A 23,858-nucleotide genomic window follows, 5' to 3' on the forward strand; every position below is an offset into this window, starting at 1 on the left:
TCAAATGAAAAAAAGAACACCTAGTAAAATGCCCAATTCAAATCAAATAAGCATTATTTGCATTGAAATAATTGCATTTCGAATCATCAAAACCCACTTTGTTCAAATTTATAATTTTTACTTTCCACCACCAACCATGTAGTATTATTTCATTGCAAAGGATAAAAGATGACTTTACTAACAATACATTTGTTTAGATGACTTAATATATTATGATATAGAATAACGGGGTTATTTACATATTTATGAAAGAGTATACTGTTAGGATCGAGAGCACTAAGAGGGGGGGGGTGAATTAGTGCAGCGGAAATCTTATAATAATTTAAAAACTAAAAGCTGCGTTCGTTCAAAAACTATTATGATGCAAAAGCAAATTCTCAGTTTGTATCTAAGTGCAGTTTGCGTCTAAGCGCAGATTGCGTTTAAGCGCAGTTTTGCGTCTAAGCGCAATTTTGCGTCTAAACTCAGATTTACGTCTAAACGCAGATTTACGTCTAAACGCAGATTTACGTCTAAACGCAGTTTTACGTCTAAACGCAGATTTACGTCTAAACGCAGTTTTACGTCTAAACGCAGTTTTACGTTTAAACGCAGATTTACGTCTAAACGCAGTTTTACGTCTAGACGCAGATTTACGTCTAAACTTTGAAACTCGTTTGTATACTCGCAGAAGGCAGTATGCAGTTGAAATCAAGACGTAAACGTGAACTGAAATCTGATGATTGAGCGAGGAAAGCCGATTTACGTCTGAATGCAGTTTTACGTCTAAATGTTGAAACTCGTTCGTAAAATCGTAGAGGACAGATTGCAGTTATTAATAGGATTAAAATGTAAGCGTAAACTGCAAAGAAGCTCGTTCGTAAAAGCACGGAAAACAGTTCTGCAGAATCAAACGTAAACGTAAACTGTAATGTATGAAAATACGAATTTACGTCTGAATGCAGATTTGGAAGAACAACACTTAGAACTTGTTCGTGAAAGCGCAGAGAGCAGTAGTGATGAGGGAGGTTTGCAGTAATGATAAAGTGCTCGAAAATAAACGCAAACCAGAGATTTAGAGTGGTTCGGTCAGCCTTGACCTACTCCACTTTTGGCTTCCTCCACCGATGAGGTTGCCGACGTCAACTAGGTGCCTTCCTTCAATGGGCGAAGGCCAAACTTCCCTCTTACAGTTTCTCTCCTTTTGACAGGCTTAGGAGACAACCTTTACAGACCTTTCTCTCCTCACTTTACAATTGAAAACTTGAAGAACAGAAGGAGGAGACTTAAAGGCTTTACAACACTTTTGAGCTCTTAGAATCACAGAAAAGATCAAGATTTCGGTGTAGGTCTGTATCTTTTCAGTGCTGAATGGGTGGGGTATTTATAGGCCCCAACCCAATTCAAAATTCGAGCTCAAAACGATTAAATCGATCAAATCCCAGAATTCTGGGATCAGGCGGTTGCACCTCTCGACTGGAGAGGTGGCACCGCCTGGCAGAGCTCGAAGACTGAGCTCTGCCGATTGCTTCTCTCTGCCAGAGCTCGAAGACTGAGCTCGATGGTTGCATCACCTGGCAGAGCTCGAAGACTGAGCTTGGTGATTGCATCACCTGGCAGAGCTCGAAACTGAGCTCGGTGGTTGCATCACCTGGCAGAGCTCCAAGCTGAGCTCAGGCTGATCCACCTCTCTGCCAGAGCTCGAAGACTGAGCTCGGTGATTGCATCACCTGGCAAAGCTTGAGACTGAGCTCAGGCTGATGCACCTCTCTGCCAGAGCTCGAAGACTGAGCTCGGTGATTGCATCGCCTGGCAGAGCTCGAAACTTGAGCTCTGGCGGTGCTACCTCTTGGCAGAGGAGGTTGCACCGCCCAGTCTAGCTCGAAGACTGAGCTCTGGGCGGTTGCACCTCTCGGCTGGGGCGGTTGCACCTCCCAGCCTCGCAGCCCTGGCGGTTGCACCTCCTGGCTGGGGCGGTTGCACCTCCCAACCCCACAGCCCAGGCGGTTGCACCTCCTGGCTGGGGCGGTTGCACCTCCTGGTGCAATCAGGGTCCGAATGGTTCACTCCATTCGGCCCACTTTGAATCTTTTCAGGGGCCCAATTGCCCCAAGATTAAGCTAATGGGATCACCTCCCATTTTCATGCTTAATCATCATGCTAACTACGATTAACTCTAAGACAACTTATGCAGCTTTGCTCCGATGCGTCAATCGCTTCTTCCGGCGAGTTTCCTGCCAACTTCCGTCGATCAACCGATAACCCTCGGTGATCCTTCTGCGGACATCCGGCATACTCCTGGACTTTGCGACGATCCACTTGGTGAGTTCCGACGAGCTTCGCTTGGCAAGCTTCTGGACTTCTCGGATCTGTTCTCGCTGAACCTCCGACGACCGTCCGAACTTCCGTCGAACTCTCGAACTCCCAACGTGATCATGATCTTGACTCCGGCGCAACACCTGCTGCTTGTCTTACTCTTATCGTAGTTAATCCTGCACACTAAAACAAAACTTCGATCGAGACAATTAATCCTAAGCAATTAACCAAGTTGTCCGACATGTCATTGGTCCCTCGACGCTTCGTCCGATTCTTCGACGCATCGTCCTCTCGTGCAGCCTATTGCCCAATCGGCCAGTTGACTCCGCAACTCCGATATCCTTGGCACAATACCCGCTCTTCTTGGCCCGATGCCCGAGTCCACGGCCCGAAGCCTTCTGTCGATACGTCGACCGATCCACCGGCCCGACGTCCAATCTTCTGACATGTTCCTTCGGCACAACATGATTATCCTGCTTTAATTGTCTCATCCTGATCGAAGCATCCTGCGTCACTCAAAACGCAGATTAAATCATAAACATATATCAAGTAGTTTCATCATCAAAATACGAGATTCAACAATCTCCCCCTTTTTGATGATGACAATCACTTGATGACGGAGTTAAACTTAACTCCCGGAGTTTAAACAAACTCCCCCTATCAATATGCCATATTGATAGAACCTTGAATTCAAACTGAATTCAAGTCATTGCAATATTCATCATGAATACTTGCAATACGTCAACATGAACATATGCATAAACTTATGCATCACATGTCATGTCATCAACATACTTTCATCAACATACTTCTCCCCCTTTGTCATCAACAAAAAGGAGAAGTATCACAATCAAGTGTTTGTGTGTGATATTGGTTCAACTCTTTGCATGAAAATCATAATATCAAGTTTTATCATCATGCAATCTTGGAGCTAGAAGATTTAGCAAGTGTTACATCATGCTTAGAACATTCATGCTATCAAGTTTTAGATATTCAAGTTTTATAACATATAAGATAGCACTTTTGGTAATGTTCAAGATAGCAAGTTCTATATCATGCAAGCTAGCAAATTAGAGATGTTCAAGAAGGCAACTCTTGCTTCTTGAAAATTTTGCTCACTTTGCTAGATGCGCAAGTTAGCATTTTTGCCTCTTGAGATAGGCAAGATAGCACATTTGTTTCTTTTGAGATAGCAACTTTTTGCTTCTCTTTAGACCAACAAGCTAGCAATTTTTATGATATACAAGTTTCACAATATATAAGCTAGCAAAGATTTCGAAAGCAAATGCAAGATAAATTTCTTGTGTAAGCTCATGATTCTTGCTTCCTATTGCAATGTGCAAATTGCAAGTTTTGCTTCTTGAGATATTCAAGATAGTGATGTTCAAGAAGACAATTTTTCTTTTTGAAATAAGCAAGTTAGCATTTTTGCTTCTTAAAATAGGTAAGCTAGCAATCAAGTTTTTGCATCTTCTTGACTTGTACAAGCTAGCTATCTCCCCCTTTGTCATTGTAAAAATGAAAGAGAGAATACAGTTTTGTAGTTCTCTTTTCCTTTTAGAACGATTTCAAAATCATGACAAAGGTAAGTAATCATTCTTATTTGTGCATCATTATAGTTTCAATGCACAAATTCATTAACATTACATTTCAAAAAATTTATGCATGATACCGAAAAATCAATCATCATCATGAGCATATCAAACATGATATTCAAGCATTCATGATATATCATTTTGGCAACATGATCATAGATATTCAAACGATGGTATCTAGAATTCATTACATCCTATTATGCATGATCATTAACTCCTCATTTGTATTTCATGCATTATTTCATTTCATCTCATAAGGAATATCAAGAAGAGTTATTGGATGATGAGATAAATATTTTATGAATACATAGAATATCATAAGTGTTTCATGTATTCATATTATCACATGAAGCATATTATCATTTTTAAGATTCATAACATGAATAACGTTATTACTATTTCATCAAAATCAGTTTCGAGATTCACATAATATCATGAAATCATTAATCTCGATAAAATGGGAAAAACATTTTCTTTTTAAGTGATTCTTTTAACACATCATAAAAAAGAAAAAATCATTCATAATTCAAGTGATTTACAAGATATCATAAATGATTTTATCACTTGTATTTCACCAAAATCGAGAACTCTAGAGTTAGAAAATGATTGAAGCAATTTATTTGATTGAAGAATGATTCATATTTAAAGTGTAGCATTTGTCAAATCTGAAATCATCAAGTATAACTTTAATATTTTCATTGCAACATTAAGCAAGGTTTCATTGAACATAATTTTGAATGATTCTTATAAATGCCTAAAACTTCTTTAGTTTTAATTTATGATTGACTTTATAATAGCATGCTCAAATCTTTATTCTTATGTCAAAACCATACATTATATTTAATAAACAAAGACAATGAAAAATATCAAGCCTTCCAGACAAAAGCCATGTATCATCATTGAAAAGCAATATGAAAATTATCAAAATATACATTCTTGCTTCTCAAGCACATAAATAAGATTAATCTCACTAGGTGTAAAATCATTAGATTTCTATCTTGCATTAACATAAGACATGCAATTTTCATTATCATTTTCAAGATTACAAGCATGATCATATTTTTGCATTTTCATTGTTAAATTATTAAAAATATAATTTTCAAGAAAATTTAAAGAAAAAGAAAAATGCATCATGAAAAGCATCATGTAATTTCGAAGTAAATTAGGGGGATTTCGATTACCTCATCATTGTAGGCTGTTAAGGCGTAGTTTGCCGCCTTGCTTTTGTTGACTTTCTCTTCTTCGGAGGAGCTCGATTCATCCCAATTTTTGTTCTTCTTCTTGCGTTTAAAGCAAGTAGTTTGATTCTTTTTGCTTTTTAATTTTCGTTTCATCTGTAGTTTAAGTTCACCATCACTTGAGCTTAGGCTCGAGTGGTCTTCAAATGTTCTATGTCCCAAATCCTTCCTGTTCTTTGGAAGGTTGTTTTGTTCATCATTGTCCTCATCACTTGAGTCATCGCTCAAGTGGCATTCATTTGTCCAGAGTTCAACATGTTCATCATGTGCATTGTACACCATTTCATATGTCATCAATGACCCAATTAGTTCTTCAAGTGGTAAGTTGTTTAGGTTTTTAGCTTCTTGTATTGCAGTTACTTTTGAATCCCACTTCTTAGAAAGAGAACGCAAAATCTTGTTTACGAGTTCAAAGTCCGAAAAATATTTTCCAAGAGCTCTTAAACTATTGACGACATCCGTGAAACGGGTGTACATGTCGCCTATAGTCTCGCTTGGTTGCATTCGAAAAAGCTCGAAATCATGCAATAAAAAGTTAACTTTCGAGTCTTTGACACTACTAGTTCCCTCGTGCGTGATTTCAAGTGTTCGCCAAATGTCAAAAGCTGTTTCGCACGTAGAAATCCGATTGAACTCATTTTTGTCCAAAGCGCAAAATAAGGCATTCATAGCCTTTGCGTTTAAAGAGAAATACTTCTTCTCCAAAACCGACCATTCGTTCATCGGTTTGGAGGGAAGTTGAAAACCGTTTTCAATGATATTCCATAAATCCAGATTTAGAGAAATTAAGAAAACTCTCATTCGAGTTTTCCAATAAGTGTAGTCCAATCCGTTAAAGAACGGTGGACGAAAGACCGAACAGCCCTCTTGAAAAGTCATTTCTCTCGGGTGTAAATCCGAAATGAGAAATACCCCGCTCTGATACCAATTGTTAGGATCGAGAGCACTAAGAGGGGGGGGGGGGTGAATTAGTGCAGCGGAAATCTTATAATAATTTAAAAACTAAAAGCTGCGTTCGTTCAAAAACTATTATGATGCAAAAGCAAATTCTCAGTTTGTATCTAAGTGCAGTTTGCGTCTAAGGGCAGATTGCGTTTAAGCGCAGTTTTGCGTCTAAGCGCAGTTTTGCGTCTAAGCGCAGTTTTGCGTCTAAACTCAGATTTACGTCTAAATGCAGATTTACGTCTAAACGCAGATTTACGTCTAAACGCAGATTTACGTCTAAACGCAGTTTTACGTCTAAACGCAGATTTACGTTTAAACGCAGTTTTACGTCTAAACGCAGTTTTACGTTTAAACGCAGATTTACGTCTAAACGCAGTTTTACGTCTAGACGCAGATTTACGTCTAAACTTTGAAACTCGTTTGTATACTCGCAGAAGGCAGTATGCAGTTGAAATCAAGACGTAAACGTGAACTGAAATCTGATGATTGAGCGAGGAAAGCCGATTTACGTCTGAATGCAGTTTTACGTCTAAATGTTGAAACTCGTTCGTAAAATCGTAGAGGACAGATTGCAGTTATTAATAGGATTAAAATGTAAGCGTAAACTGCAAAGAAGCTCGTTCGTAAAAGCACGGAAAACAGTTCTGCAGAATCAAACGTAAACGTAAACTGTAATGTATGAAAATACGAATTTACGTCTGAATGCAGATTTGGAAGAACAACACTTAGAACTTGTTCGTGAAAGCGCAAAGAGTAGTAGTGATGAGGGAGGTTTGCAGTAATGATAAAGTGCTCGAAAATAAACGCAAACCAGAGATTTAGAGTGGTTCGGTCAGCCTTGACCTACTCCACTTTTGGCTTCCTCCACCGATGAGGTTGCCGACGTCAACTAGGTGCCTTCCTTCAATGGGCGAAGGCCAAACTTCCCTCTTACAGTTTCTCTCCTTTTGACAGGCTTAGGAGACAACCTTTACAGACCTTTCTCTCCTCACTTTACAATTGAAAACTTGAAGAACAGAAGGAGGAGACTTAAAGGCTTTACAACACTTTTGAGCTCTTAGAATCACAGAAAAGATCAAGATTTCGGTGTAGGTCTGTATCTTTTCAGTGCTGAATGGGTGGGGTATTTATAGGCCCCAACCCAATTCAAAATTCGAGCTCAAAACGATCAAATCGATCAAATCCCAGAATTCTGGGATCAGGCGGTTGCACCTCTCGACTGGAGAGGTGGCACCGCCTGGCAGAGCTCGAAGACTGAGCTCTGCCGATTGCTTCTCTCTGCCAGAGCTCGAAGACTGAGCTCGATGGTTGCATCACCTGGCAGAGCTCGAAGACTGAGCTTGGTGATTGCATCACCTGGCAGAGCTCGAAACTGAGCTCGGTGGTTGCATCACCTGGCAGAGCTCCAAGCTGAGCTCAGGCTGATCCACCTCTCTACCAGAGCTCGAAGACTGAGCTCGGTGATTGCATCACCTGGCAAAGCTTGAGACTGAGCTCAGGCTGATGCACCTCTCTGCCAGAGCTCGAAGACTGAGCTCGGTGGTTGCATCGCCTGGCAGAGCTCGAAACTTGAGCTCTGGCGGTGCTACCTCTTGGCAGAGGAGGTTGCACCGCCCAGTCTAGCTCGAAGACTGAGCTCTGGGCGGTTGCACCTCTCGGCTGGGGCGGTTGCACCTCCCAGCCTCGCAGCCCTGGCGGTTGCACCTCCTGGCTGGGGCGGTTGCACCTCCCAACCCCACAGCCCAGGCGGTTGCACCTCCTGGCTGGGGCGGTTGCACCTCCTGGTGCAATCAGGGTCCGAATGGTTCACTCCATTCGGCCCACTTTGAATCTTTTCAGGGGCCCAATTGCCCCAAGATTAAGCTAATGGGATCACCTCCCATTTTCATGCTTAATCATCATGCTAACTACGATTAACTCTAAGACAACTTCTGCAGCTTTGCTCCGATGCGTCAATCGCTTCTTCCGGCGAGTTTCCTGCCAACTTCCGTCGATCAACCGATAACCCTCGGTGATCCTTCTGCGGACATCCGGCATACTCCTGGACTTTGCGACGATCCACTTGGCGAGTTCCGACGAGCTTCGCTTGGCAAGCTTCTGGACTTCTCGGATCTGTTCTCGCTGAACCTCCGACGACCGTCCGAACTTCCGTCGAACTCTCGAACTCCCAACGTGATCATGATCTTGACTCCGGCGCAACACCTGCTGCTTGTCTTACTCTTATCGTAGTTAATCCTGCACACTAAAACAAAACTTCGATCGAGACAATTAATCCTAAGCAATTAACCAAGTTGTCCGACATGTCATTGGTCCCTCGACGCTTCGTCCGATTCTTCGACGCATCGTCCTCTCGTGCAGCCTATTGCCCAATCGGCCAGTTGACTCCGCAACTCCGATATCCTTGGCACAATACCCGCTCTTCTTGGCCCGATGCCCGAGTCCACGGCCCGAAGCCTTCTGTCGATACGTCGACCGATCCACCGGCCCGACGTCCAATCTTCTGACATGTTCCTTCGGCACAACATGATTATCCTGCTTTAATTGTCTCATCCTGATCGAAGCATCCTGCGTCACTCAAAACGCAGATTAAATCATAAACATATATCAAGTAGTTTCATCATCAAAATACGAGATTCAACATATACTTGTCCTTAAAAAATCTAATGTAAAATATAAACTACATATGATACCTTTATATATTTTCCTTCCGTTACATCCATCAAAAAATTTTAACTATGTGTAACTGTAATAAATAAAAGATATGTAGATACATAAAATACCTCAAATGATTTTACAGTCACCATGAGTTTTTAAAGGACATTAATTTCATTTAAGTTTAATTAAAGTCAAATGATAGTTTGTCAACAAAGATTAACCATAATAATATATAATTATTTTAAAAGTTTGATAATAATATATATGCTACACTCAATTTTGAGATATAAATATAAAAATCTACCTTATTCTGGATATATGTATATATATGTGCAGATTTTTCAATAATAAATTGTGATGCAAAAGCTAAAATAAATAAAATTATGATTACTTTTCAACCATTAGAATAAACTTAATAGTAGTTATAATACCCTTATTAAGTAATTGTAAACATAAAAATCGTAATATGCTATTATTGAGAGGAAGATTTTAATGCCAAAATTTAAAATCAAATAACCATAGATCTCTAAATTTATAATGAGTACTTTTCGACGCTACTCAGAAAATATTTTATCTGATTTACAAGCACATTGTTGTCGAATCCGAAAGTTGTAGTGATATCGATTTATAAGAAAAACTATACTCATCATCTCTTCTCTTCTTATCCTTTATAAAACTACTATGATCGATAGATTTATGGATAAATAAGATATAAAAGAAAATATGTAATTCCTCGAGTTCATGTGACTAAAAAGAGATAGAAAATATCCATATCCCCAAATATTTTGTATATAATCCTTAAAAAGTCTTATTTATTTATAAGTGAAAGCAGATGGTCTAGAATAAATAATTAGAAGAGTTTCTTCTATCAAGATCATCTCTCGAGGAATCCTATCATGATTGAATTTATTTTTTATTGATCGATAATCATAATTAAAATTCAATCATATCCATAATAGATCTTACCTAATTAGATAGGGCCACATAATCTAACATTCTCTCACTTAGCTCATTAATTAATAAAATAAAAAAAAATTAAAATAAAAAATAAAATAAAAAAATTTATTTAAAATTAATTTTATCCAATTGGATTCTAAATTTTGAAAAATATTTATATACGCATGAATTTAAAAAAAATAGGCTAATAAGTCTAGTAAATATAATAATATTATATTAAGTTTGACTAGCAATACAAGTCATAATTGTTGTATATCATCAATATTATACTTCCTTCGATATACCATAACATTGTTAGTCTTTCCTAATATAGTTTAAAATAACCTTTGTAATTTATCTTGTCAAGACAATCTTATCATCGTATTCAACCATGATATGTCCATATATAAATATAAATAGAATAACATAAATAAATAACTTTAAGTATGTAAATAATATTATCTATTATATTATTTATTCAAACATGCATCACTATATCTTTTATGGGTCATTCACAAACTCAATCATATGAATATATATTTTTTAAACATTTTAGGTTATAAGCAAATGGACTAACAATCAATATAGTAAAACTCAAGTTATTAATTAGCATTAGTTATTTCTAGATACTTTTCTCTCATCATCAAGTACTTTATACCATAATATATAGAGTTGCAATAGTACTTATCATTTTTTTAAAAAGAAAACTAATATGATATGTCATAAAATATCTTCAATGACTTAGTAAATGAGTTTGATCACACCAAGCCTTAAGATAAAATTTTGCAATCATAAAACTTGATTAGTGATCTCAAAGCATATCACAAAATCAGATTTTATTATTAATAATATAATAATATATTACTTTATATTTTTTTTCCTATAAATTGCCCTTGTAACTAATATAGATATAAATCGTAAAGTGAACTTCAGGTAATTTATAAATTCAACACTTGAAAAATATAGTCATTTCAAGCTGATCTAATTTTATATATGTGAGCATATAATTCAAATATCTTATTATTTTCTTTGTTATCTTTTAATATTTTCATTCCTAGTAGCTCTAATATCTACCTAATATTTTAACTTCAAAACTGATATGTAATTTGGCATAGACTTGAGCATATAATATACTTCTAACTATGCATACATAAATAATATTTTTTCTAACTCATTAAAAAAAAATACTTGTTTTGTTTTGATTGAAATTTTTTACTTTTATCAACAAAGTTGTATACTAAATCTCTCTAAGACTCGATTAATATATTATTTCTAAAATAGTCATAGCAATCATTGAGATTTATTCCTAAATATCTTAATACTAATAATATAAGATGTCTCATTCATATTAACCATCTTAAAACTTTTAATAAGAAATTTCTTAGTTCAATATAATAAACCAAGATCACTACTCGCAAGTAAAATATTATCTATATATAAGACTAATAAAATAAACTTTCTTCCATTGATCTTCATATATAAATAATAATCAATATTTTTTAAAAAATATAAAAAATAATAATAATATTAAGAAACATTATATACCATTATCTAAAGGCATGTTAAAGGTTAGTTCTTAAATTTTTATACTAAATTTTAATTTTTTTTTCTCTGTTAATCGTTTAAGTTAAATTTTATATTGCTTTTATTTTCTCTATGAATTGTTCAGGTTAACACATAAAAAACTAATCTTTAATCAAAAAAATTATTTTCATATCTATTAACTCAAAATCATAATATCACTAATGTCATGATGATTCTTAATATGTTCATATAAAAAAATAAAAAAGATGTCACGTTATGATCGATATATTTTTTATCAATAAAATCTTTGATCATAAATCTACCCATTATATCGATATTGTCTTTTGAATTATGTTTATGCAATACTCTTTTACAATTATTAGACAATTCGATGAGTTCTCAAATACTATTCTAGTCATTAATTTAAACTCTTCTTTTATTGCATCATATCACTTTTTAAAATGACTACTTTTAATAACTTATGAAAGTAATATGAGATCGTTTTTATTGCTATATTATAATCTAATTCTTATAGATGTATCTCATAATAATTAGAAATGGCAGGTCTCCTTTCATTCTGAGATATTATTAAAACTATCAATTGTATTATTCTACAAGATCATTAGCAATGATATCAATATTATATGGGAGTTTATTAATGTTATTTTATTATTCATCTTTATTAAATCATTTAATGATTTAAGTAATAATAATTTCTCAAATAATAAATGAGTACTAACTTGTATCACCTCAATGTTAAGATTAAATTTTGATATTTTTACTCTCACTGATTCACTATTTTCTAAAAACCTTGTATTACTAGATTTAACTATTGTGATACTATGATTATGGTAATAAAATGTGTACCCCTTTGAATTTTTTTAGATAAATAATAAAATATTCAAAATGATCCTTGAATCTAATTTTTTTATATGTGAATTGAAGATGTTTATCTCTATAAACAATCATAAATATGTAAATATGTTAAGTTGGATTTCATATCAATGCATAAAGAAGTTAATATAATTGACTTACTAGGAACTCTATTTAAGATATACATAATCATTTTTAGAGCTTCTCATATTAATTTGGATATAAAAAAATAACCTATCATATTTCTTATAATATCCATAAAAGTATGATTTAACCTTTTAACAATCTTATTCTAACACATCTAATAAATCAAACTGAGAACAAATACTTTATTTTCTCAAGAATCTAATAAAAAAAGTAAAATTATAATCAGGTTCATCAGAACTATCATAATTTTGAATTTTTTATTTAATTATCTCTCGACTTCATTTATGTACACCTAAATGAGACTTTATATATATATATATATATATATATATATATATATATATATATCTCAATATGTTATATATAAATATGATAAAATATTACTCTTCACTAAAATAGAAACATTGAGTGACCCATAAATATAAGTATATATAATCTCAAAAAGTTTATGAAACTATCTTTCATCTCAATATTTGATTATAAGATCATTTAAACTCAAGATTCACATTAATTTTGTTAGGCTATTACACAAAATTCAAATGTTAACTTTTATTAAATCATACTAAGTTTATGACCATTAAAAAAGAAATAATACCTTGACAATTTTAGGTAAAGAACTAAAATTTCTAAAATTATAAGAAGATAGTATATATCCTCATGATCCATTAAATGAATGGTCTCTAGATATAAAGGATAAGTACCAAATACAATCACTTTCACCTTAAGATAATTTCTTATAATTATGAATATTTTATTTTTTGTTTTCATGTTAAAATAAATCTCTATTATTGGAAACATATATTGAAGTATTAGAATCAATCTATTAAGTATTAGAAAAAGATTTCTATATCGTTTGATTTGAAACATACATAGGTCTGAGTTACACCTTTCCCTTTTAAACCAAGTTTTATATTCTTTCGCAAATGACGCCACTTCACATGATGTTCCTTGCCAAAGAAGTAGTAATGTAATACAAAGATTTTTTTTTATAGGTGCATATAATATTTATAAACTCGGGTGATTTATGCTTTAATTTTTTTTATAATTGCCTACTCCTTAAGTAGTATTCAAAATATTATGAGTCTTTCCTACTTTGATCTTAATTCTTTCTGAGTGTATATAGTAGTTAGCTTATTAAAATTTTACTTATTATTATTTTTGTTATAATAAATTTTAAATAAATTAAATTAAAAAAGAAAATTAAGAATGAATTATATAAGAAATGACAATTATATTTATGCTCAATATTCTTAAGCTTACAACTTTGTCAGTCATATTGATGATATAATCTTAAATTTCTTAAATACTGTCATATTAAAATTTAATTAGTTCTTTCATTAAAGTGTCAACTAATGATTTATCAATAAGTTTAAATTAATTTTTAAAATATTCTAGTGTGCTAATTATATATTATAATGAAGTCTAAATATTATTAGTAATTATAAAAAAATATTTTAGACTTTTCCTAATAAGTTATCTTGATTATTTATTCAACAGAACTTTTAGTATTTAAGTTTGTGATCCTTTCAACTAATTTGATAAAGATCTAATACATTCAGTATAAATTGTATATGCTTAAGTCATTTAATCAAAAATATATATGGATATTTACAAGAATACAATGAAGGAAGTATCACTATCATAATATAATATTAATAATTTGAGTTTTTCAGGTAATGTTGAATTATTGATATCATCTCTATTTTATCTTTTGGGTGTTTACACAAAATTATTTATAGAAAACTAATATTATTCTCATGGAATAGTATTACTACATTTAGGTATACAACCTTAATTATAAGGATATCTAAGATAACAGTGTCATACCCCATCACATAATTATTCAAAGTAAATTCTACTTTTATATTATCTAAATCTTCTAATTATATGTATAATTATGAATATTATTTTTTAATATCACTTAGGACTAATTTTTTAATATAATTTTATAAATTATTGGTCTAGACCACTTTATGACTACAAGACCAATATAATAATATAAAATAATATATAAATAATATAATTTTATTATAATTTATATCCTATAAGCCTATCATCCCAAGCCATTTTGACAACTACTAATCGGATAAAACTTAGATATATAAGTTACAAATAATATTTATTAAATTTATTTTAATCTAATTTATATTAAAATAGTTTAACAATAAAATAATAACCATAATGATTATTAAACATAGATCATTATAAAGAAAAACTCATATGATAACTATAATCATGATTAAATATATATCATACTATTATATGAAAATTAAATATTATTTTTATAATTTTAAATGTATACATATGAATAATCAAATAAATATCTAAGAATAATAATTAAATTTTTATTTATCAAATGAAAAATATGAATCAATAAGTCACATGAGAAAAATATAAAAGAAAATCATAATTTATATATATTTTTTAAATTTCGCATGGAACCTTTATATTAGTCAACTTTATTTTATTAGGTAAGTTTAGAATTAGACTAAACATCAACCCAATTAAGTCAATCAAAAATTAAAATATATCAAAATCAAAAATTAATTTTTCTTGAATTCGATCAAGACTTAATTAGTTGAATCTAAACCTAATTGAGTAATAAAAATATAGTTATAATCAAGTTTGATCAAAGTATTTGATTAAAATAAATCAAATTAATTAGTTTTATAATGGAGGATATAAATTAGAAATTTTAAATCTTAAAAAGGATAGAAGTATAATTTTGGTTTAAGATATATGATGAAAATTTTTTATTTCTAAAGGGCATAAACGAAAGGTAAAATTTAAGGATACAAACTAAAATTCTTTCATTTGAAGGGTAGAAATATCATTTTAAGATAGACCCTAACTATCTCACTTTTTGCACATAGATTGTTGTCGTGAGCGGTCGCCATTTGTGGTCGCTACATAAGACATGACCGTCGTTGTGTGTGAGGCATGACCACTACGCAAGGTGCCACAACAGTCGTCAGCGGTCACTATGCGAGAAGCGATTGCCGCCACCATGAGTAGCCGCCAATTACGTGCAACCTTTGGTGTCCAATTGATGCCAACCGCAGTCAATGCATGCTGCCGCAACTACTATAGGTAGCAATAGTGCTGCTATAGCCATGTATGTAGAGTTGCGTAGCCACCACAGTTGTCATAGGTAGTGGCACTATTACAACTGCCGCACACAACGATACTATGCAATTATTGCTCACGATTGGGCAGGCAATCATCGGAGGTCGTCGCTCTCAGTAATATTATCGTTGATAGTCAATAGTGATCTATCGATCAAATATGAGGAATCTTACATCATCGTAAGCAAGCGATATGATAGACAAGATAGAAAAGCAAATCAATAATATTGAGAAATTATTCACGTATCGTAAATAAAAATTGTTTGATACATTTTCATGAGCAAGAGGTGCTAACTAATAGATCTGAAGTATTTGATTCCAAAACTATGGCTTGATATCAATTATAAGCATAAAAACCATAATATGCTATTATTAAACGAATGATTTTAATATTATGAAATCAAATAATAATATATCTCTAAATTTATGATGCATATATTTGGATGATGCTCAAAAAAACCTTTTATATAATCTATGGGCACACCGAAAGCTATAGCAATATCGATCTATAAGAAGAACTAGACTCATGTTCTCCTCTCTTTCTATCCTCCATTGGACCACTATAATCGATAGATTTAGGGAGAAAGGGATATAAGAGAAGATATGTAATCCTTTATTGACTAATTCACATGACTAAAGGGAGATAAGAGAATCTTTGTAATCTCTCAATCATGTTACATATCAATATCTTCACACATTATATGTAGTCTCTACGAGGTCTTACCTATTTATAAACGAGAGCATAAGATTTAGGATAAGTAATTAGAAAAGTTATTTCCATCAATGTAATCTTCTAAGGAATCTTACTATAATTGAATTTTATTTCTATTAATTTATGATTATAATTAGAATTCAATCATATTCATAGTATAAGGATCATATAATCTAACATAATTAGATCAATTTATTACAATTAACATATTTTATTTCTAATCTTAAAGGAGGCCTTGACAACACAATTTCATGCAATCGGGAAATATGATAGCAAATCATATGAAGTTCCATGTTTAAACTTCCATGAGATGCAAGAGAAGGTGGTAGATGATGCTTGGAAAGTTGCAGTAGTTGATGTTTCATGCTGACCGTAAGATCATGCAAATTTCTAATGCGCATCTGAGTCAATAGTTTATATGGTGAAGTGTTAAGAAACAAACTATTCATGATCATGATTGCTGGGAAGAACAGATCATCATCATGATCATACAAGATTGGTCAACAGTTCAATGTGGAACTCAAGGATTCAACACTTGCAGCAAAAGAAAATTCAGATGAGAGGAATATCTTAAAAGCATAAGTAAACCATACTCTTTTACCATCCCATATCATGATTCAGATGATTAGATCCTGGCATGTTGCAGAATCAAGATGTTAAGATTCTCGGAGGTAAGTTTTTAATATGCCTCAAAGCTTTGCTTTAGCATAGCATTTCTCTTTAGGGTTTATCAGTCTTAACATCAAGCCTTTTGGATCGAACTGTTGCTTTTATCATGAACTTTCTCTTCTTTCCACGAAGTTAGCATTGGATATGAAGCAAGCGTCCAAATTCACATTTTGCTACATTGTTCAAGTGACATGGCTACATTTAGATAATTCTCCAGTATTTATCTGAACCCAATTTTACTCCAAAAATGATTTTCTTTTCAATTTGATCTAAATTTTAACCGAATTTAACACATAAAGATAAATCAAATTCCTAGAATCAAATTAATTTGAGTCAAACATGTGACCAACCATCTAAAACATTGTAGTCTCGATGCTTAAACTTGAAGTTGATATGGATTTAAAGTGAGTCAAATGCTTTTGCCCCAATCAAATTCTTAAGGGAAGGTTGGACAAAAGTTTACCACCCTAATCCTCTTTCCATGGTTGGTTTAATAATTGGAAATGCTGCTGATGGCTTATCCAATTAATTTTTTTTTGGTAAGTTGTTTATCCAATTAATTACAATTTGATGATAAATATCCAGCTATCACCGGCAGAGGTAGGCACAGTAATAACAAGGTAATAATAATGAGCTTAAAGACAGTTGGACAGCATGTAATTAATTTCTCCTAATTTTTTTTGTTGATAAGAACACTAGAAATAACTTGTGACATAATCTCAATCACCTGAGAAGACTTGGCAGATCAATAGTGTCTACTTAAGAAGTCTAATCTTCTACTGTGTCTACATGGAAGCATATGCAAAGGCAATAGGATATATAACATGAGGCAAGTCTGAAACACCTCAGATTTCATGACTAAGAAGAATCACATGATGAAAGGTCAAAATCCCCATTCATTTTAGACACCACCAAGAAGCAGACACAGATTACACAACTGGAGCCAGAAATTTAGATTTGGTCATTCTTAATGACCAATAATGAAGCCCTGGCTTCTGCATTAGCATATTGAACATGACAAACTGGAACTAGTCCTTCCACCTCTGAATAAAACAACCTTAACAGAATTATAAGAGGTTTACAAGGCAATTACATTTGTTGATTGAAGTAATGAAGAGTGGAATGCAATTACATCAATGAGAAGCAGTCACCAACCCCACCATAACATCTTCCTTCAATGTAAAAGTACATCATTGGTCTTTTAAAGTTAGTCATCCTCAGCACCAAACAAGCCTCCACAAGTAATAAATGAAAATAGTAACATGAGTTGTAGAGTTAAAAACCAACATACAGCAGCTCAACTTAAAAGAAATGGAACAAAAGAACCATCAACTTGCTCCCATAATAAACACACAAACATCCAAACGTTGGTTCATCCATGGAAGAAGATATCCGTGAGATAATAGGACCAAGTGCAAATGAGCATATGTAACCCTTCATGAAAACCTAACACCACTAGATATGGTGCCGCCTTGCTGCTGCTGCCTCACGCTGAAACTGCTGCGGATCTGTTCGATCTGGGCCACTACCTCGGACATCGACGGTCGACTTTCTGGGTACTGTACAGCACAATCAATGGCCAACTGCAACAGCTGCACCATTTCCTCCTCGACATTCTGGTGCCTTGACAATTCAAGATCAAAAACCTCCGAGTTCCATGCTTCCCTGACGACTGACTGGACCCACCTGGGGAGGTCGATAGTGTCCTCATCGTTGAGCGTCTGTGCCGGTGATTTTCCTGTCAGTAGCTCCATGAGGAGCACGCCGAAGCTGTAAACATCTGCCTTCTGAGAGACCTTTCGGACGTCGGTGACTTCAGGTGCGCGATAGCCAGCTGCACGTTGATTGGGCATCGGAATAGAGCCTAAACTGCTTAAGCCAAAGTCAGCGACACAAGCTTTGTTTGATCTTGAGAGAATAACGTTGGATGACTTAATGTTGCCGTGAGAGACACCAGCGCCCTTCAAGTGGATATACTCGATGCCCTGAGCTGCTCCAAGAGCAATCTCCAATCTCGTCTCCCAATCGAGAAGGGTGTTTCCTGCCAATGGAGTTCAATTAAGAGCATACAAACATCTAGTAGAATGCTTACCAGTAATTCCACATGAATGAAGCCCTATTTAAATGTCATCAACATCTAAGAATCATAGATTGCAATATCAAAAGACCAATAATAATCAAACTTGAGCTCTGTTGAGAGATTTTATACAACATGAAGCCTTATTTAAATATCATCAACATCTTAAGAATCACAGATTGCAACATCAAAAAGTCAATAATAAGAAAAATTAAGCTCTGTTGAGATTTCAACTTGTTTGAAGAAATGCGTGAGACATATGAACTGCTAACAAGGATATCTACAATCAAAAATACAGACCAAGTCACCAAGAACTTGAACATTTTCCATTGCAATATCACGAAAAACTCGAGGAAAAGGCAATGAAATCCGAAACCCTAATTGCTGACAAGAGAAAATAGCACAAGATCGTGAAATCCGAAGAAGATGAAAGTGACACACGCAACAGCTATCAATCCGAAGTCACGAAATCTTCAAAAAAGAGAGCTCACCATGAAGGACGGAAGAGAGGCTTCCGTTGGGCGCAAACTCGTACACCAAAAGTTTCTCATCCTTACTGTAGTAGTAAGCCTGCAGAACCACCAAGTTCGGATGGTCCGTGGCGCCGATGGCTTCCATCCTTTCATGGAACCCCTTTTCGGGGAGGTTGACGTCCCGCAGGCGCTTCACTACCACTACCATCCCCATCTCCAGCATCGCCTTGTACGTTGTCCCGGTCGTCCCCTTCCCGAGCACCTCCGCCGACGCCCGCAGCAGGTCCTCCAGGTCGTATATCCTCTGAAGCTTCCCGACGAAAACCAGCTTCCGGCCGCTTCCGCTCGACGTTCCGGCCATCGCCGCCGCTGGAGGCGGAGGCCGCGTCGGGCGAGGCCCTGATGCGTTATCAGCTACCTCCCGATTGCTCCTCAGCGCCATCTCAGACTCCGGTTCCATCTTCCGCGCCGCCTTTGGCTCAGCTTCGCCTCTTTCCTTCTTCCGGCAACATAGGACCAGGAGGAGGAGGAGGACCAAGAGGCCCGCGGCGGAGCCGATCGCTATCCCGGCGATGGCGCCGGCGGAGAGTTTCTTGCTCCCTCCCCCGGCACCTCTTGGGTTCAATGGAGACGGCGCCGGTGGGAATTCGCCAGGGCAAGCGGGAAGGGGCCCTCCGCAAAGAGTGTTGCCAATAAAGGAGCTCGCTTGCAGGCTGCGGAGGCCCGCAGGTATGGAACCGTTGAGCTGGTTGAAGGAGACATTGAAGTGCCAGAGACCGGGGAGGTGGAGGTCGGGGAGAGCACCGGAGAGCCGGTTGCCTTCGAGGAGCAACGTGGAGAGGCCGGTGAGGTCGTTGAACGCTGGTGGTATGGCGCCGGAGAGGGAGTTATTAGCAAGGTTGAGGCGGACGAGATGGCGGAGTGCGAACACGACGGTCGGGATCTCGCCAGAGAGGCGGTTGTGCTGTAGACACAGGTGGCGGAGGCTGGTGAGGGCGGCGAAGTCATGCGGTATGGTGCCGTAAAGGAGATTGTAGCGGAGGCTGAGCACGCGGAGGGCAGTGAGTTTGCCAAGGGTTCCCGGCGGTATTCGGCCGACTAGGTAGGATCCGGGGAGGCGGAGCTTGGTCACGCGGCCAGTGGCGCAGGTCACCCCTGACCACGAGCAAGGGGAGGACTTGGTGGAGTTCCAGCGCCGCGCGACGCCGACGACGGCTGCGCGGAAGGCGAGGAGGGCGGTGCGGTCGGAGGCGAGATCGTCGGGTGCCCCGCCGCCGAAAAACGAGAAGAATACGAAGAGGAGGAAGAGCGATGAGCCCGTCGTCCGCTGACCGAACGCCATTCTTAGGTAACAAGTCAACAGAAGCTTGTTCGGGCCAGAGAGTGAGAGAGAGAGAGAGCGGGAGTCTTCTTCCTCTTTCAAGTGTTCGATTTTGTTTTTGGAAAGCGCGAACGAGTTGAGAATTGGAATGTTATTTATCTAAATAACATTTTGGAAAAAGAAAAATTAAAAAGGAAGTTAATTTATCTTCTATTGGCGTCAGTGCATCAGAAACTAAGGAATTCATTTGAATTAATTGTTTGGGAGCCGTTAAGGCAATGTGGACCCATATTAAGCAAGATCCGACCGTCGATTTCAAGAAAAAGTCTCGGAAGCTTCTCCATCTCCGCGTGACGCGTCGTCAGCGAATTGGTGTCGGTGGAGTAGGGCCGCGTGGGGACGTGTCTCCCACGTCGACGGCTTTGGAAGACGTGGGTCGGGGCCCCGGGGAATGCCCTTTTCCGCTCGTTTCTGCCGTATCCATTGCCCGCGGCTCGTCCACCGTCTGATCGGATTCGGTGTTTGGGGCCCACATTTCTCCATTCAAAAAGGCCGTTATGCCATCAGAAAAAGGCAAATGGGGTCAGAAAAGAAACGGAGGCGCGGTACACAGTGAGACCTGCGAAGCCGATCATGACCGTCCGTGTGTATATATATATATATATATATATATACATATATATATATATATATTGAATACTTTCCTTATGGTTTAATCTTTCTAGAACTTGTGATCATAACATAACTATAGAAATTTGAAGTAAAAAATCTTTCCTATTGGGTTTTTATCAAATAATATCTCACATTAATTTTAGTCTGAAGATGCTTAATTTTTATTAATTTGATAAAAATATCATTTGTCATCTACCGTTAATAACTATTGCCTCCTCTCCCTCCTCTTTTTTTCTCTTCTCCTCCTCTTCATCCCCCTCTTCCTCCGTCATCCACCCTTTCCCATCATCTTTGTGCAATGCCACTTCCTTAACAAGGTTGGAGCCATATATTCTCTTTCATCACAATAGAAGATGGAGAGCTCCTTGATCCGTGTTGCCATCCGCTACTCCCTCTTCCTTACAGTTGAAGATGGTAACCCTTTAGGCATGCGTATCAAGTCCTTGTCAGAGGTGAGCGATGAACGCACTGATACGGATCTATCAAAAGTATTAAATGGGTATGTCTTCATATAAGTTGATTTAAAATTGATTGTACTATATTTGTTTAAGTTTGTTACGAGTACCTATTTTGTGCAAAAAATAATAATTAAGGGATAACAAATACAAAATAAGAGAGAGACTCTATGTTGAGATAAATTAAGTTGTGTATAAAAACTCCTTAGAGGGTTATAGATCTTATTAGAAATATTATTCATCTTTTAAAGAAATTTTTAAGATTCTAAATTTCTCATATATTTTTATTAAAAATAATCGAGTTGCAAAACTTTTGGGATCCTTCTATTCAATTAGATTTTTTTAGTGTTGAGTTCAGCCGATATGTGGGCTTGGACAATTGAACCTTTTGATCCTAAATCAATTATTGAAAGAAAAAAAAAAGAAGACGTGAGGACAACCGATGCAAAGAGCACACACGAGCGGTGGCGATGCACGAAGAGAGAAAGGAACAAAGAGACGGAGGAGAGAGAAAATATAGTTTTTTGAGTTTTTTACTTGATAATTAGTGACCAAACGTTGAGAAGATTTACTAGAGAGCGACAACCATCTACCAGATATCCTTCATATGAGTATTTTATGCTTACTGACATGGGAAAGCCAGAAACTTACTAAGAAACTATTCTACATGAGTGCAAGAAGAGATGAGATCCTTATTTGAGAACCACACCTATGACTTAGTAAAGTTGCCTAAAGAGAATAAAGCTCTCAAGAATAAATGAGTTTGCAAATTGAAGTCTGAAAATAATAGCTCACAACAAAGATATAAGGCACGACTAGTTGTGAAAGGATTCGATCAGAAGAAATGTATTAACTTTAAAGAAATATTTTCACCTGTCATAAAATTGTTCTATATCTGAGTTGTTCTTGATTTGGCTGCCCGCTTAAATTTAGAAGTTGAGCAACTTAATGTGAAAATAATATTTTTTTATGGTGACTTAAAAGAAAAAAATTACATGGAGCAATCAGAATGTTTCAAAGTCAAGGGAAAAAAAAATCCGGTATGTAAGTTGAAAAAGTTATATGAACTTAAACAAGTACTTAGATAATGGTACAAGAAGTTTGATTCATTTATGATAAGCTAAGGGTATAATAGAACCACATATGATCATTGCGTATTTATGAAAAAATTTTCAAATGATGATTTTATTATTTTCCTACTATATGTTGATGATATGCTGATTGTTGGCCATAATACTGGTAAAATTGAAAAACTTAAAAGAGAGCTAAGTAAGTCTTTTGCCATAAAAGACTTGGGATCGGTAAAACAAATACTTGGCATGAAGATTCTTTGTGATAGGATGATAGGAAGAAAATGAATATTTGGCTATCTCAGGAGACTTACATTAAAAATGTTCTTAAAAGATTCAACACGAGTAAAGACAAAGTAGTTTATTCTCTACTTGCAGGTTATTTTAAGCTTAGCTCAAAACAATGTCCTACAAGTGAGAAAGAAAAAGAAAAAATATCCAGAGTGCCTTTCTCATTTGCAATAGGCAGTTTGATGTATGCTATAGTTTGTACTAGGTCAGATATAGCTCATGTAGTTGGAGTTGTCAGTCAATTTATCTCTAATCCTAGTAAGGAACATTGGGTAGCAGTGAAATGGATATTAAGATATCTAAGAGGTACTTTCATGTTATGTTTATGTTTTGGCAGTGATGAACCTATGTTAGAAGGGTACATAGATGCAAATATGGCAGATGATATTGATTTTAGGAAGTCCACTTCGGGGTTCTTGATGATATTTGCAGGGGGAGCAGTCTGTTAGCAATCTAAGTTATAGAATTGTATTACTCTATCAACCACAGAAGCAGAATACATAGCAATTACTGAAGCCTGCAAGGAAGTTTTATGGATGAAAATGTTTCTATAGGAATTAGGCTTGAAACATGAAGGATATACTATTTACTGTGACAGTCATAGCGTCATTCACCTCTCTAAGAATTCAACATATCATTCTAGATCCAAGTATATTGATGTGAGATATCACTGGATTCGTGATATACTTGAGTTGAAAGAATTATAGTTGGAAAAGGTGCATACTAATGAGAATGAATTAGATATGTTGATAAAGCATTTGCCTAAGGAGAAGCTTGAAGCATGT

The 23,858-nt window shown here is 35.7% G+C and overlaps 1 protein-coding gene across 1 annotated transcript; it reads right to left on the reverse strand.

Annotated features, from left to right (window-relative positions):
* Nucleotides 1–17,950: 17,950 nt before the first annotated feature.
* Nucleotides 17,951–20,695, reverse strand: LOC135621964 (probable inactive receptor kinase At1g48480). Its single transcript, XM_065123591.1, has 2 exons — nt 19,283–20,695; nt 17,951–18,755 (listed from the first exon to the last, which is right to left on the reverse strand). The coding sequence occupies exons 1-2, from the start codon at nt 20,604–20,606 to the stop codon at nt 18,151–18,153; spliced, it is 1,929 nt and encodes a 642-aa protein (XP_064979663.1). The 5' UTR covers nt 20,607–20,695; the 3' UTR covers nt 17,951–18,150.
* Between the last annotated feature and the right edge of the window lie 3,163 nt (nt 20,696–23,858).

Source organism: Musa acuminata, chromosome BXJ2-9 (genome assembly GCF_036884655.1).
Source record: "Musa acuminata AAA Group cultivar baxijiao chromosome BXJ2-9, Cavendish_Baxijiao_AAA, whole genome shotgun sequence".
NCBI lineage: Eukaryota > Viridiplantae > Streptophyta > Magnoliopsida > Zingiberales > Musaceae > Musa > Musa acuminata.

Coding starts and splice junctions, on each gene's coding strand:
- LOC135621964 (XM_065123591.1), bottom strand. CDS start 20,606: ATGGCGTTCGGTCAGCGGACGACGGGCTCATCGCTCTTCCTCCTCTTC. Junction 18,756..19,282: donor CCTCTCTTCCGTCCTTCATG/GTGAGCTCTCTT, acceptor CTCCATTGGCAG/GAAACACCCTTCTCGATTGG.